General features: G+C 38.3%; 1 protein-coding gene across 7 annotated transcripts in view; it reads right to left on the bottom strand.

Annotated features, from left to right (window-relative positions):
* LOC137155368 (kelch-like protein 5) overlaps nucleotides 1–15613 on the bottom strand; it is an 82278-nt gene that overhangs the window by 22823 nt on the left and 43842 nt on the right. For 3 of the 7 annotated variants that reach the window (XM_067551566.1, XM_067551569.1, XM_067551567.1), the window contains exons 3-4: nucleotides 6123–6222; nucleotides 5855–6037 (exon numbers count right to left, since the gene is read on the bottom strand). In XM_067551566.1, coding sequence (XP_067407667.1) covers nucleotides 5855–5997 — 143 coding nt within the window. In that variant the 5' untranslated portion in view covers nucleotides 5998–6037; nucleotides 6123–6222. Of the gene's footprint in view, nucleotides 1–5854; nucleotides 6038–6122; nucleotides 6223–14546; nucleotides 14930–15613 lie in introns of those variants that run through there. The other 4 variants (XM_067551562.1, XM_067551563.1, XM_067551568.1 and 1 more) reach the window with 2 other exon arrangements.

Raw genomic sequence — 15613 nt, 5'->3', positions numbered from 1 at the left:
GCAGAGTGAAGCCATGATGCCCTATGCATGACGACAGCAATTGCGACAATTCTACCCGCAGTGTCAGCCACGTCAAGTGAAGCCTGCAATGCTATTCTTGTGCCCAGCTGCCCTTCTTTGATCAATGACTGAAATTGCTGTTTTCTATCCTCTGGGAGAAATTCAATAAATTCTGATATCTTGGAATAATTGCTGTGATCGTAATTTGATAGTAAGGCGGCGTAGTTTGCCACTCTTAATTGGAGAGTAGCTAATGTGTAGACTTTTCTGCCCATTAGGTCCACAGTCTTGTCATTTTTGTTGTGTGGTGTCGACTTATGATGCTGCTGCTTGTTCCTCTGGTTAGCAGCTTCTGTAACTAGGGAGTTAGGAGCTGGATGGGCAAAGAGGAACTCAGTGCCTTTGGCTGGGACATAGTACTTTTTGTCAGCCCTTTTACAAGTAGGGGGGATGGTGGCAGGGGTCTGCCAGATGTTATTTGCTGGCTCCATAAGGGCATCATCCATTGAAAGGGCAATTTTGGTAGCAGCTGAGGTCTGCAATATTTTAAGCAATTTGTGTTGTAACCCTGCCACTCCTGGAGTGGGATCTCCAAACTGTCCGCCACACTCTTAAACAGTTCCTGGAACTGCTTAAAATCACCTGCAGTCGTCAGGGGTGGGGGAAACTATGGTCTCGTTGGATGAGGAGGATGAGTTGTGTGTGGTTCGCGGCATTTCTTGCTCTGCACTCACATCCTGTTCATCGGCAAGACCAGTTATTTCAGGTCCTGTTTGAGTAGGTCTAATAGGTGATCTCTCTTTGCCTATATGAAATTGACCGTCTACTGTGCGATGGAGAATAAGTAGACCAGGTGTCCCAGCCAGACCAGTGCATATAGCATTGTGGTGCAGATTTTGGAGGCACAAACCATGGATATGTTGGTTGGCTGTGATGTGGCCAATGTCTGGATGGGTGGCCTCTGGGTGATAGCCTGTTCACCATCACACTCCTCATCACTTGAGAAGGGGATGGGAGACATGGGCTGTTCATGAGTAAAGTGCATTGGAGAGGTGTCAGTCCCGTAGGGAGGTGATAGCAGGGAAGATGTTACAAATTCCTCCTCATTCTCATGATGTCTGCTCCTCTGAGCATGTTTTTGTGGAGCCGGAGTTGTCGGTTCTGTTGTCAATGACAGCGCTGAAATGTGCACCATAGTCTTTTCCAGTGTGGACATATCCATCAGCACTGCCAGTGCCATGGGTGCCCCTGGTGCCGAACGGTGCTCAGGTGGTATCGGTGCCATCAGTACCACGGTTTTTTCACCAGTGTGATGTAGTCTGGACAGCGTGCGTCAGTGCCATGTCACTTATTGGCGCCAACGTCCGAGTCGGTGCCGCTGTCAAGGTAGTTTCAGCCGTTGTGCAAACCATTGCTTTAGATGGTGCCGTGTCAGCATGGGGTTGTTTAGCTTTGTGTCTCAGCTCTTTAGAGGAGCTATGAGAATCTCTCCTTGTCGAGGAGGTCAATATATTTGAAGAACCTAAAGCCTCTTTGGTATCGAAACCTTTCTCCTTTTCTGGTGACCTCCTTTTCTTGGTGGAGTAGAATGCCTTTTTCTGGTGTTTTCTTGTGAGGAGCCGTTACCCTGCCCAAGGTCTGAAGCAGATCTTAGCGACTGCTACATGAGTATTAACTTCAGGCGGAGGTCCCTTTCATGCCTGGCTCTGGCTTTCAGATTTGTACAATGGACGCAGTACTGGACAATATACCCTTCACCGAAGCATCTGATGCACTTGTTGTGTCTGTCCGAAGCAGGCATACAGTGTCCCTGCATCAGGTACAGCGTTTGAAGACAGGAGACTCGGCATAATCCTACTTATAACAGAGGAGTAAGTATGAGGAGAATTCTTTTTTTTTTAAATCAGGTAAGGATTAAGGTAAAGTAAACTAAACTACGGGTAAAACTGAGTAACTTTACAGAGAAGACAAGACTAATTGAAGATGTCTAGTGGGCTGTGAAGAACTGCTGGGAGCTTTGTCTTGGACTGCAGACTGTTGAGAAGAAACTGAGGAGCCCAGGTTGCGCATGCCGAAAAGGGTGCCAACGGCGCCGCGAAACAGGGATGGCGCATGTGCGACTCAGACAGGCACTGCTGGTTAAATCTCCGATCGAGCATGCGAGGACACACCAACACCTGGAGTGGAGCACCCACAGGGACACTACTCAAAGAAGAACTTAAAGGATTTCTCCAAGGATCTTGAGGTGTGCCATTCAGGGCCGGATTAACTTTCCTGTGGGCCCAGGGCTATAAGATTTTTGTGGGGTTCCTGTATACAAGTCTTTTTCCTAATTTAAACCAAAATGATCACAATTATGGCATCGAGGCTATTAATGCTATACTAAACTTGCCTTTTAATTAACATAAAGCCATTCTGTGGTTTCATTTCAGTCTTAAAACATGTAGAATGGGGTTGGCAACCTATGGCACAATGCCAAACATGGCACACGAGATGATTTTGAGTGGCACTCACGCATGCTGGGCCCACTTCACATGGGAGAGGGGTGAGAGTAAGAGGCGGGGCCGGGAGGGGGAAGCGGTCACTGTGTGGCACTACTTGGGGCCAGAAGTGGCTCCTAGCCAGGGCGCTGGGCCCATGTCACATGATAGAGCGGTGGGGGGGGGGGGAGGGCTGGGGATTTATTTCTGCGGGGCCCCCCTTAGCCTGAGGCCCTGGGCTGCAGCTCTTAAAACCCCTGCATTAATCCGGCCCTCATGCCAGTGACTCAATGAAACAGTGTGAAAAACAGTGGGAAATTAGCATTAATTTTTTACCTTATATTTCAGCAGTCCCCCTCTAAGGATTGTAGAATTAGTTTACTTAACTTTCTGATATAAAATGCGTGTTGTATGATTTTTAATAAAAGTAAAGTTAAGCGCCAGGCACTCCACCACTACAACCTACGCTAACAGCAGTTCCAGTATGGAGGAATTTGAGCATAAAACATCAGCCTTCCCCCCTCTTTGCACAAGCTATCTGTGCTAAGGTTTTCAGACATCACCATCAGAGCTCATATGATGTCAGGAACACAGGACTTTTAATAGGACACAAATTTTTGGACTTCTATTTAAGAACAATTTCAGAGTAATTGATTGGATTTTTGAAATTTTTTTTGGAAGTACAGTAGAACCTCAGAGTTATGAACACCAGAATTACAAAATGACTAGTCAACCACACACCTCAGTTGGAACTGGAAGTACACAGTCAGCCAGCAGAGACAAAACAGTACAGTACACTGTACAGTACAGTCCTGTGTTAAAAGTAAACTACTAAAAAATAAAGGGAAAGTTTAAAAAATTATTTGACAAGGTAAAGAAACTGTTTCTGTGCTTGTTTCCTTAAAATTAAGTGGTTAAAAGCAGCATTCTTCTTCTGCATAATAAAGTTTCAAAGCTGTATTAAATCAATGTTCAGTTGTAAACGTCTGAAAGAACCACCACAACATTTTGTTCAGAGTAACCAACATTTCAGAGGTACGAACAATTGCCATTCCAGAGGCGTTCGTAACCCTGAGGTTCTACTGTACTGCATTGGCAGTATCTTTTAATTTCTATATTGATGATTAAGTAGTTTACTTGAATTTTGTAGTATTTTAAGTAGAACTGATTGCATATTCTTATCTGTTCCTGAGGGGTTGCACATGTGTAGAGCCCACTTTTTTTTTTTTTTTTTTTTTTTAAACTAATGTATTATTGACATTGAGATTTGGGAAATTAACTGCCAGTGAACAATATAGGTTGGAGTGACATATTTGAAAATAAGTGGTATGACTATGAAACAAAGTGCCAACTATGTTGCCAACAGCAGTGTTTGGACAAAACATATCCTCCCGAAAAGCATCCAAGTCTTGATTTGAAGACATTAAGAGATAGAGAATCCAACATCTATCTTTGTTCCTTTGGTTAACTGTCCTAACTTTTAAAAATTGTGCCTAATTTGTCATTTGAAATATGTCTGGCTTCAGCTTCCGACCACTAGTTTTTGCCATGCCATTCTCCACTAGAATAAAGAGCCCTTTAGTAACCAGTATTTTTTTTCTTTATGCCTGGTACTTATACATAGCAAAGAAGTCACCTCATCATTTTTTTTTTTTTTAAATACATTAAATAGATTGAGCTCTAAGTTTCTCTGTAAGGCATTTTCTCCAGCCTCAAATAATTTCTGTGATTCTTTTTGCACCCCTTTCAATTTTTCAACTTATTTTTTAATATGTGGACTCCAGAATTGGATGCATTATTCCAGTATCAGTCTCGCCAAACCCAAACAGAGGTAAAATTGCTGTCCTACTCTGATTCACTACTTCCCCATTTATATATCCCAGGATCACATTAACCCTTTTTGCCACACCATCGCACTGGAAGCTAATGTTTAGTTTTTTGACTACTATGACCCCTAAAGCCTTTTCTGAGTCACTGCTTTCCATGCTACAGTCCCCCATTTTGCAGATATGGCCTGCAACTTTTGTTCCTATAAGTATAAATTTGCACCTGGCTGTAATAAAATACATTTTGTTTGAACAGGCTCAATTTATCAAGCAACTCAGATACTCTCTATGACTGCCTGTCCTCATTCTTATTTACTACTCTACCAATCTTTGTGTCATCTGCAAATTTTAATCAGCATGATTTTATTTCCAGATCTATTCAATTGTTGAACAGGCTAATAACCAGTCCCTGCAAAACCCCACTAGAAATACCCACATTTAATGATGATTCCCCATTGACAATTACTTTTTGAGCTTCTCAGTTGGCCAGTTCTTTATTGATACTGTATAGCAATAATTTTTTAATCAGAATATTGTGCAGTACTAAGTCAAATATCTTACAAAAGTCTAAGTATATTACATCTATGCTGTTACGTTTAACAAGCAAACTTGTAATCTCAAAGAATGAAATCAGGTTAAAAGCTATGTTCCATAAAACCATGTTGGCAGGCAAGGCTATATCCCTATCCTTTAATTCTTTGTCAATTAAATCCCATATCAGCTTTTCCATTATTTTGTCTGAGACTGATGTCAGGCTAACTAGCCTATCATTACCCAGGTCATCCCACTTAACCTTTTTGACTACTGACACATTACTATTCTTCCAGATGCAATATGTACTCTACTCAAATACCATTCAATGTATTTCAATTATTTTGCAAACTACAGATGCCAAGACATTGGAATCTTAATATCCTAAGAAACTGACACTACATGCCTACGTGTTCAGACTTTTGAGTCCCTAAGTGAAATATCAGTTAACTGCTTTCCAGCCTATTCTCCAGAACATCAGTATATATTTAAATATCTTCTGAGAAAGCTGATAGATGTTAAGGTTAGCCAACAAGAACCCATGGTACAACAATTACACACTGTTTGGTTTTTTCATGTGAGTGGCAAACTATATGGGATAGGTTGGTCTTAAAATTGTGCAAACTATAACACTTTGAACTAATTTGAAGACACAAAGGAACATCCAATACACATGTTAAAAATTATTTTTTCTTTGTGAACAGTACAAAATACTATAGTCCTTAAAATATTCTCAAAATTGATTCTGAGTAGGGATTTTATTTTTTTTGTTTGCCAAATCTTTGAACATATAGTCACAGGTGGGAATTGACACTGTACCCATTGGAATTATTTTTGATTATGTCACAGGGAGTAGACAGAAGTTAATTTTTAGTTTCCAAAGTTTGTTTGGTCAATACCTCCTCTTTCTTGAAATCTTTTATTTTAAAACAAAATAGTTAACCATCACACTATAGATGCACAAACATAAGTAACCAATGTAATTTATTTTAGAATCAGAATCTTTTAGATATTTACCTGTGAGCTGGAATTCTGCGATCACCAGCAACTAATACCACATCACATAGCTGTTTGTGTCTCAGGTAGTTTTCCATTTTTTTAAAGGTTTGTTCAGCATGGTTGAGTGCTTGAAAAAATTCATCTGATGTACAAGGCTCCATGGTTTGGCAAGACGATAGAGTCTGACTGCTGTTGGAAGTCCTGGAGGAGACAACAATAAAATTTTAATATGGCTAATATTCTAATGCAACAATTCAGTTTACAGCTGAAACAATGAAAGTCACACCTGCATTTTAGAAGTGATATATACTACTCAGGTTAACATTTTGTCTCTTGCCATTATTTTTATTCGCATCTTCCCTCTTCTCTGTGGGCCTGGTCCAAGCCTATTGAAGAGTAAAAGGAAGATCTAGTGGTTAGGGAGTTAGCATGGAACTCGGAAGACCAGAGTTCCATTTCTTGCTCCACTACAGACTCTTTGTGGAAGGCAAAACACTGAGGCCTGGTTTACACTTAAAAATCCACACTCCTGACTGACATAAATATGCTGACTTAGGTGCATTGATTATGGAGGTTATGTTGATGGAAGAATGCTTCCATTGATCTTGCTACCATCATTTGGAGAGGTCTTGTTCCTACACAGACAGAAAGATCTCTTCTATCCAAATAGGCTATGTCCACACTAGCGGGTTATGCTGGCAATGCTATGGCAACACAGCTATGCTAGACAGACAATTTCAGTAGTGTAGACATACCTTTACAGCATGTCTACATTGCAGCTGGGAGCGTACCTCCCAGCTCGGGTGGACATATATGCACTAGCTCTGCTCAAGTTAGCATGCAAAAAATAGCAGTGTGGGTGTTGCAGCATGGCCTAACCACCTGTGTACGTATCCATGGGGTTGGGTAGACTTGCACTTAGGTGGCTAGCCTTTGCTGCCACCCAGGCTGCAATCTCCACACTGCTATTTTTAACATGCCAGCTTGAGCAGAGCTAGTGTACATCTGTCTACTTGGGCAGGGAGGCATGATTCCAGCTGTAGCATGGACATACCCTTAGTCTCTGAGACTTGGTTCCCCATCTGTAAAATGGGTTGAAAAAAGTCATCTGATGTACAAGGCTCCATGGTTTGGCAAGATGATAGAGTCTGACTGCTGTTGGAAGTCCTGGAGGAGACGACAACAAAATCTTAAAATGGCTAATATTCTAATGAAGCAATTCAGTTCACAGCTGAAACAATGAAAGTCACATCAACATTTCTATTTCCTCACAGGTTGTTGTAAGGCTTTCGGATACTATTGTAACAGGGGCCATATCAGTACTTTTTGAGAGATAAAGGTCTTAAAGTGCCCTTTCTATACAACTTCTCTGAGGATAAATTTAAGAAAATTAATATTTAGATACACACAGTTATGACATGTATGCAATGGAAATATTTTTATTGTCAAATATCTTGGAACATGATTCAGTTAATAACGCTTTCCTTTTTCTCTTTTAAGCTTCCTTCCTTCCTGTTATTTTTCTCTTGCTTTTCTTTCCACCATTTATTGTAAAGAAGAGCTCATATAGCACTGACTACACCAACAAGAAGATTTGAAAGAAGAGGATAGTTTTAAAAGGATGGAGGTATAAAAAAGAAATACAGAATTGTTAATCTGAAGACTGGCCTTTATCCATATTAGATATGGGGTTTTGGATATCCTGTTGATAAAGATAAATGTATCAATATACAGAGGATATAGATTTTAACCTGTTCTCTAGGACTCCAATCCAGCAGGGAATTTAAGCACGTGCTTTATTTTAATCATGAGTAGTTATTTTGAACTCAACTCACTACTCGGGACTTAAAACATTTCAACTGACGACCAGAGACCAAAGTAAGAGAGTTAGTAGTTTAAGGGATTTTTTTTTCCTCCAAGCAAGACTTTTGATTAATTAAGTATTTTTGCCTGGGAAAGTGGTTCATTGTTCAGCAGTGAAACAATTAATCATGCTGGTGCTGAAGTGATCATAATTAGGCTTCAAAATTAACAGCCTATTAAAAAGCAGGAGGGTGAAATAGACACCTATCGTTTTGCTGTTTCAGGATGCAGTGCTGCAGCGCAAAGAGGTCACACAGCAGCAGTTTATAATATGAAAGCTCTCTCTGAAAACAGAAGAAATGTCTTTTTCTTTTTTAAATTCTGGAGGGAGTGGGAGCACAGTGTCAGGGAACATGTAAACTCTGGATTTTTAATCATTTCGGATAGTAACAAAGCAAATGAAAAATTTTAATTATTATACAAGAATTATTTGTACAAGAATTACTAGCCCTGGCCTATCATAATTAAGATTGCAAATCCATCATTCTTATAAGCACTTGTTTTCGAACATTCCATTTTCAAAAATATTCACCTTTTAGGGATTATCTACACTTGAAATGCTACAGCAGCACAACTGCAGCAGTGCTGCTGTAGCACTTCACTGTAGACACTATCTACACCCCTCCCATCGGCATAGGTAATTCAACTCCCAGTAGGCGGTAGCTAGATCGATGGAAGAATTCTTCCATCAACCTAGCACTGTCTACACTGGAGATTAGGTCATCTTAACTATGCCACTGAGGGATGTGGATTTTTCATACCCTTGAGCGATGCAGCTGGGTCAACCTAATTTTTTAGTGTAGACCAAGTCTTAGGTTGAGCTGCTCAATGCTTTGGCTCTACCAATAAAATCAAAATTTTAAGTCTGAGCAAAACTCTTTTTGATAAAGTGAAAAAAACACATTTTATCCCTTTCCTACTATAAAAAGTTCCAAATATCCTTTTTGAAACAGGACTACAGGACCAACACCTGACATTTTAAACTTAGCATGGACATCGTTCCTCTTGAAGACTAGTGCCTTTGGTTTGAAAAACAATTATTCAGTAAATATCATTTTTTAAAAGTTGCCTACCAAAACTACCATTGGTCCAGTTAGTTTAAACTGAGGCTTTGTCTTCACTGTCAAGAAAAGTTGCATTCTTACCATGGTATGCCAAACATGCACTAGTTATCCCGCTATAATATCCTAGTGGAGACAAAGCACTGTAGTTTTACTGGGAGGTAAACTAGGTGAGGTCAACCACAGGCAGGATTATAAGGGCTGATCTTGCTTAGCCACCTCGCAGTAAAGACTACCTTGCAGTGCATCATCTGTTCTAGGATTTTAATGGGGGAGGAAGGGAGAGGAGCAGCTAAGGTGATATAGTTATCCTACTATAACACCAAAAACCCCACACACCACAGCCAAGAAATGGTAAAAATATAGGAAGCCACTGAAGTCTTTTCTAGGGAAAGATTTTGCAAAAATCTTTATTGCAGAAAAGGTCATAGATACATTGTTCATGTAATTTTGGTCAGTAAATGGAGGCAAGACATGTACTTCACTTTAAGACATCAGCTTTTTCTAGGTTATTTAATAATATTTGCATATGCTGTCAGCTTACATGATACTTCACAAACTTGGAATAAGATGTTCCCGTCCAAAAACAACTCACAATCAAAAACTGACAAGACAACAATTCAAGTAATAGAGAGTGTGGAAAGTTTGTTGAAAAGGAGAATGAGGTAGGAAGGATTCTTGATATATGAAAGAGAAGGCATTTGGCAGACAGGAAGTAGAAGATTCTTCCAAACTTAGACACCAACATGAATGAAGGCATGAAGCCATACTGGGATTGTTAAAGAGGCTTTTGAGAAGCATAGGGAGCAAAAGACTGTGAAGGGCGAAAATTAGGAGGAAATGAGAACAGAGTTGGTTGTGGGAGAAAGTAAAGGAAGAGAGAGTATATACACCTTTGAAATTGAGGACTAAGGCCTTGTCTACACTAGAGAAATGTATTGTGCTAATGGCCAGGACCACGAGGTCCTTCTAAATCAAACAGATCTTACATCCTCATATAAAAATACTCCTAATGGTGTGTATCTGTGCTAAACACTTTTCAGATAAGACTTGCTTTGATCATGGCTAACCACTTTCATAAGAAGTCAGGGAAGGGATTTAAATATTGAAGGGAAGTGGTATGGACAGAGCAAAAGGAAATGGCATTAATTGTAGTGTTTTGGAGAGAAGAGAGACAGGAAGGCTAGAGAGCATAATTTTACAGTAGCCACGTTGAAAAATGATCAAGGTGTGGGCAAGAGTTTTAAAGAGTGGGATGCCAAGGAAAGAATCAATTTTAGTGATCCCAGAAGCAAGAAATACCCTTTAATGGGAAACAGGATATTAGGAAGAAGGGTCATGATGGCAGGGGAAAAGAAGAAAAGAGTGAAAGAAGAGACTGAGATTGAGAGCTTTAGAGACCAGAATATTAATGGTGATTGAGAGGAATTAGAAGGAACAAAAAAGATCTTTAATTCTGTAAAGACTGAGATGACACTGAAATCTAGATCTCAGGAGACACAGAAGAGAAGCAGTACAAAACAAACAAAAAAAAAACCCTTCAAAATCTGTGAGTAAAGAAAGACACAAAATACAGGAGAAACAGACCTGTTGAGTAAAAAGGTGCCTTTTAAAAAAGCAAATCTCTACCTTTCACAATAGAATTATGCTAAAATGAATTTTCTGACCCAGGTAGGGAAAAACAATAAAGACAAAATTTTTTAGCCCCTCTGTGTGTGTGATGTGTCTCTGAAGAAACAGAAGACATTAACACTTTCTATAACTGCCATTGTTACTGAGAATTGTCTTATTTATATGTATACAGGCAACTTCAGTTTTACAAGGGAAAATTTGTTTTAATATTTTCAAAGTATCTATTCTGATTTTTACTTCCCAGGACAGAGGCATACAACAGTACACTCTCTTTCTATAAGCCCCTCAGTTAGTATTAAGTGTCTTAGTATCATCCCACTACAAACAAACCCACAGCTAAGAAATCCAGAAACAACTGTTCCATCAGGATGAATCTACTTTGTGCTAGGCACTGTACATATATGACATGCTCCCTATTCCAAAGAATTTACAATCTAAAAAGAGAGTGGGGGTGGAGAGGAAGGCTACAACATACCAGCAAAGTGATCAATAATGTTTGGTACAGATCTGGTTAGTACCATGGTGATGTTTATTTTTTAATTTGTATTTATTTAATCATTAAATAACCTATCCCTAACAATCTTCCAGCGCTGTCTAGGTGAAATGAACAATCTGTATGCTTAGCCTACTCGGCACACCCTATGGTAGTGGTTCTCACCCAGGGATACATGTACCCCTGGCTGTTTGCAGAAGTCTTCCGGGGGTACATCAACTCATTTAGATATTTGCCTAGTTTTATAACAGGTTACATAAAAAGCACTAGCAAAGTCAGTACAAACTAAAATTTCATACAGACAATGACTTGTTTATCCTGTTCTATATACTATGCACTGAAATGTAAGTACAATATTTATATTCCATTGATTTATTTTATAAATATATGGTAATAAGACAGCAAGCAATTTTTCAGTAATAGTGTGCTGTGACACTTTTGTGTTTTTAGGTCTGATTCGGTATGCAAGTAGTTTTTAAGTGAGGTGAAACTTGGAATTACGCAAGACAAATCAGATTCCTGAAAGGGGTACAGTAGTCTGGAAAGGTTGAGAGCCACTGCCCTATGGTATTTAAAAGAGCTAATACATAGCTGCACTACAGTAGGTGTAGGAGTGGATCAATAGCCAACAGGATCTCATTTATAGGCCCCAATATACATGTTAAGTGTACGTTAAGATTTTAAACTTTCACCACACCAGAGACCCGATTTAAATCCCCTTGTTCCCTCTGCTTTGGCCCACATATTCCCATACGGCATGGTAGGAGAAGACATGCAGAGTACAAGACTACTGCCTCTACCATGCTGTGCTTCCAGGGACTGCAACATGGCACTCATCTAGGGAGGAGTGCAAACGCAAGAACTTGAGAGACACAACATTTCTCTTCTACAGATCTCTGCAGATCAATGGGCTTGGAACCCAATTCTCCTTTACTGACAGAAAGGGCGGGGGGTGGTTGTGTGCACATGCACCCATTCATCCAAATCTTCCCTCTTTTACAGAAGAATTCAATGGAAAAAACACCTATGAGTAGAGTTTCCACTCCCAGATGTGGCTTATTTCCACTGACAGGAACATGGGGACCTTATATTGGGAAGGAAGTTTGAAGGCAACAAAGATTATTTTTGAGCTACCCCCAAAAAAACATAGTAAATGTGAAATTGTATTTTAGAAGAATGTACAGAGAAGACTGATTGTATGGTTATTAATTCCCTTTACATTAATGATTACAAGTAGGAAGGAGGTTCAAACTTTTCATTCAGAGTTTATCAACTGATGTGCCATACTGTTTAGTATTTTTAGAGGATTCCTGTTTGTGGGTTTTTACATACCTTTTGTAAAGAATGTGGAGCAAAAATGGTTTAGTACACACTTTATCTTGAAGATGCAAGTGTACACAAACAAATGATTAACTGAAGAAACTTCCTAACCATTAGCAATAACTATACATGAAATTTCATATTGAACCCATAATTTATCTAAAATTCTCTCATTTAAGGAAAATAAAGTAATGGCAAACGTTAAATCACAATACAAAGAATACAAGCATCAGGCAAATAATTCTACATGGTACAGATGATGAGTGTAAACACAAAGAAAACTAGGATGCAGTTACTTTGGTAAAGGATACAGAAGCCAGACAAGATTTGTACTTCAATTTTATTAAATTTACAAGTGTTTCTAGTACTATATAACTCTTGCCACTTGCAAAAACAAAACAGAACTCGACCACAATAAATAAAATTAAAATACTAAGATTATACACAGATTCCCCTTATACTTCAAACAGATAATCATAATATTCCACTTCCCTATTATTTTATTAACTAGTTTTATTTGTCATACTTCAGTTCCTTTCCTGTATTTGACCTTTTCTGCAAATTGAAATGTCTCTTTAAAATTTTAAAGACTGCACATTGATCACTTCAAATGAAAAATGGATTCTTATACCAATTGTTTTCACCTTGAGAATATCCTCTTGTTTGTGTAGTGCTGTACATAGAAAAATTACACAATCTGAAGAGGTTTCTGAAAATATTAAAAAGACACTATCTATGTAGACCGAATGGTGATGGATTCATGTCATTTGTAGTAATTGTTCATATAATTGTTTACAAAAACAAATACTGAAAATCACCTCATAAAGAAGATCCTTGCATACTTTCTCTGATTCACATTTTGTTGATAGCTGGATATACTCATTACAGCAAGATTAAACTGCTTTCCATATAACCTTAGCATGCAATGTTTCATTCCCTTATAATTCTGAAAAAGGTTTACAATTCAGTGACAAAAGCAAACACTATGTTGTCTCCTAAACAGAGAGAATTTTTCTTTTGCTTTTTGGTTGTTTTTTCCCCCATCTTGAAAGGATAACCATAAACTGTGCAGCATTTATTCTTGTCTGTTTGCCTTTGTACCAAGTAATTTTTTCTATATATGGGTACACTCTCCAAAGGGAATTCAATGCACTGAAACTACATTAACTGGACTGATCTATTCCTAAAAGGTTTATTAGTAAACACTCTCCCCCTCTTTGAATAAATATAGTCACCCCCTCTTTAGAATATCAGGTCACTGCAAAATAATTTTAAAAGCTAGAAAGCAAACAACATAAAAATGAATTTGAAAGGGCAAGTTAACTGTTGTAGCATTTCCAATATTTAAAACAACAAAAAGGGCACAGCAAGACATGGTACTTTGTGTAGTACAGTTGAGCTAAGTATTAAAGGAGGTAATGGAAATAAACTGACATTTTGATAGTAACCAAGAAAAAAAAGATATTAAAATACGTATAATTTATTTTCCACCAATTAACAATCACCATTTGATAAAAAACAATAGCAATATCATGTCTTATTTATTTTTAGCACCAGAAACAAGATGCAAGAGAAAAACAAAACCATTGCCATAATTTTATGGACATAATTAGGTTTACAACTTAAGATACTTGATTAGCACAGCCACAATCATTTTAAGGCACTCTTCATGTTTTAGTTTGCTGCACAAGCTGGTTGGCAGTGTATCAGTTCAATGTATGAAGTAACATTTTTTTCTTTAAGTTGTACTCACATTCGGCTTCATAATCAACATATACATGTGGAAATTAAAATACAGATTTATACGCCCAGATTTACAACTGAAGAACACTACAAAAATGCACTTAAAGGAAAAAATTATAATTGAGATTCATAGCTAAAACAAATCATTTTATTTTTTCCAATTGAATCTTTTATTCTCAAAAACATTTGAAGATTTCAGAGCTATAGAAATCTTACCTCTACATTACTTCTTTTTAATTTAGTGTAAAACCAATTCTTAATACAGTTAAGCACAGAACAAATGTTACTCTGAAGTAATTTTAAAAACAGCAATGTAAAGCTGTCATGTGCATATTTTTAGTAGCTTTAAAGATTAATTTTGCTGTAGGTTAGTTATATTAAAGTTACACTTTAAATTGGTCATAGCAAATATATTCAGCTATACGCTCTGCCATTTATCAGTATTTTTATGTTTTTGATGCAATGCAACTGTCAGAAAATTCTGAAGTATTTTAAACTATGATCAATTATAGCCTACATTTGTAGGCATGAAACATAAAATGACATTAAAGACAACAAATGACAACTCATTTCCCACAATAGGAAAATAACAATTAACCTGCATGAACTGCTGTCCGATTCATTTTCTTCTTCACTCGCTCCATCATCTGTTTCTGGTCTGTCAAGCCAACGTGCACCTCCACAGTCTGCTGTTGTGAACTCAAATGTAGAGACTTCAGAGGTGGATGCCATTGGCCAAGGAGGTGAATTCTGGAAATCCTGTTGGCTGGACCTTCTGTAACCAATTGATGCCAAAGGTAATGGTAGGTTACCTGGATCTAAAAACTTTGTCCCACCAGTTGTTGCACTTTGGCCTCTATTCCAGAAGTCTCTCTGGTGGTCATCAACTGCAGAATTAGGGGTTGATGACTGGTGACCAAACCATCTCCATCTGATTTTTAAAATCTGCTTCACGTCAAACTCTTTACGAGAGCCAGACATTCTCAGTGAAAGCAAGTGATCGTCTAGGCAACAGGGCAAGAAGCAGTGCACATAAAAGAAGATTTGTGCACCCAACCAAGACTAGAGAAACACATGCTCTGCCTGCATATGGCAAGCAAATTTTGGGAGGGACTGCATTCCCATGCATAAAAGCGCTTTTTTAAAATCACGTCATCTGAATATAAACAAATGGCAAGAGATGATGAAAAATACTGGAATGAAAATACAAGATGAAACAGTCACCTCAATCAAGAAAAATGCTAATCAGGTTATACTAAAGCAGTCAATGCACTTTCTACTGCTTTCCTCCCCATCCTCTGACCATTCATTTTCACAAACACTAAGAGCATTCATTAAAACCCTTTCAAATGCTGAATACCACCCCCTTTTCTTAAACCACAAATGACAGAGAATGTAATTCCTATGCTGCATCTCAGAATCTCTACTGCTCCACTGTGTTAACTCTTGCTACTACAAATGAGGGAAAAAATCAGTGATTCTAAAAAGCAAATGAAACATCTTCTTGCACTGTTAGAAATCACTTATAAAAACAGCTAAAATATTCCAACATACTGTTTCTATTTTAAGACAATCTGAACTGGAAAGGATTCCTTATTTCTTTCCCATTACAAGACATGCATCAAATTACTTTTCAAACAATGGCTCAGGGGACTGCTAAAGGGT

The sequence above is a fragment of the Emydura macquarii genome, unplaced genomic scaffold (assembly GCF_026122565.2).
Source record: "Emydura macquarii macquarii isolate MOO-44397 ecotype Brisbane River unplaced genomic scaffold, CSIRO-AGI_Emac_v2 contig_1353, whole genome shotgun sequence".
Classification (NCBI taxonomy): domain Eukaryota; kingdom Metazoa; phylum Chordata; order Testudines; family Chelidae; genus Emydura; species Emydura macquarii.
This window is presented reverse-complemented; position numbering and strand designations above follow the sequence as displayed.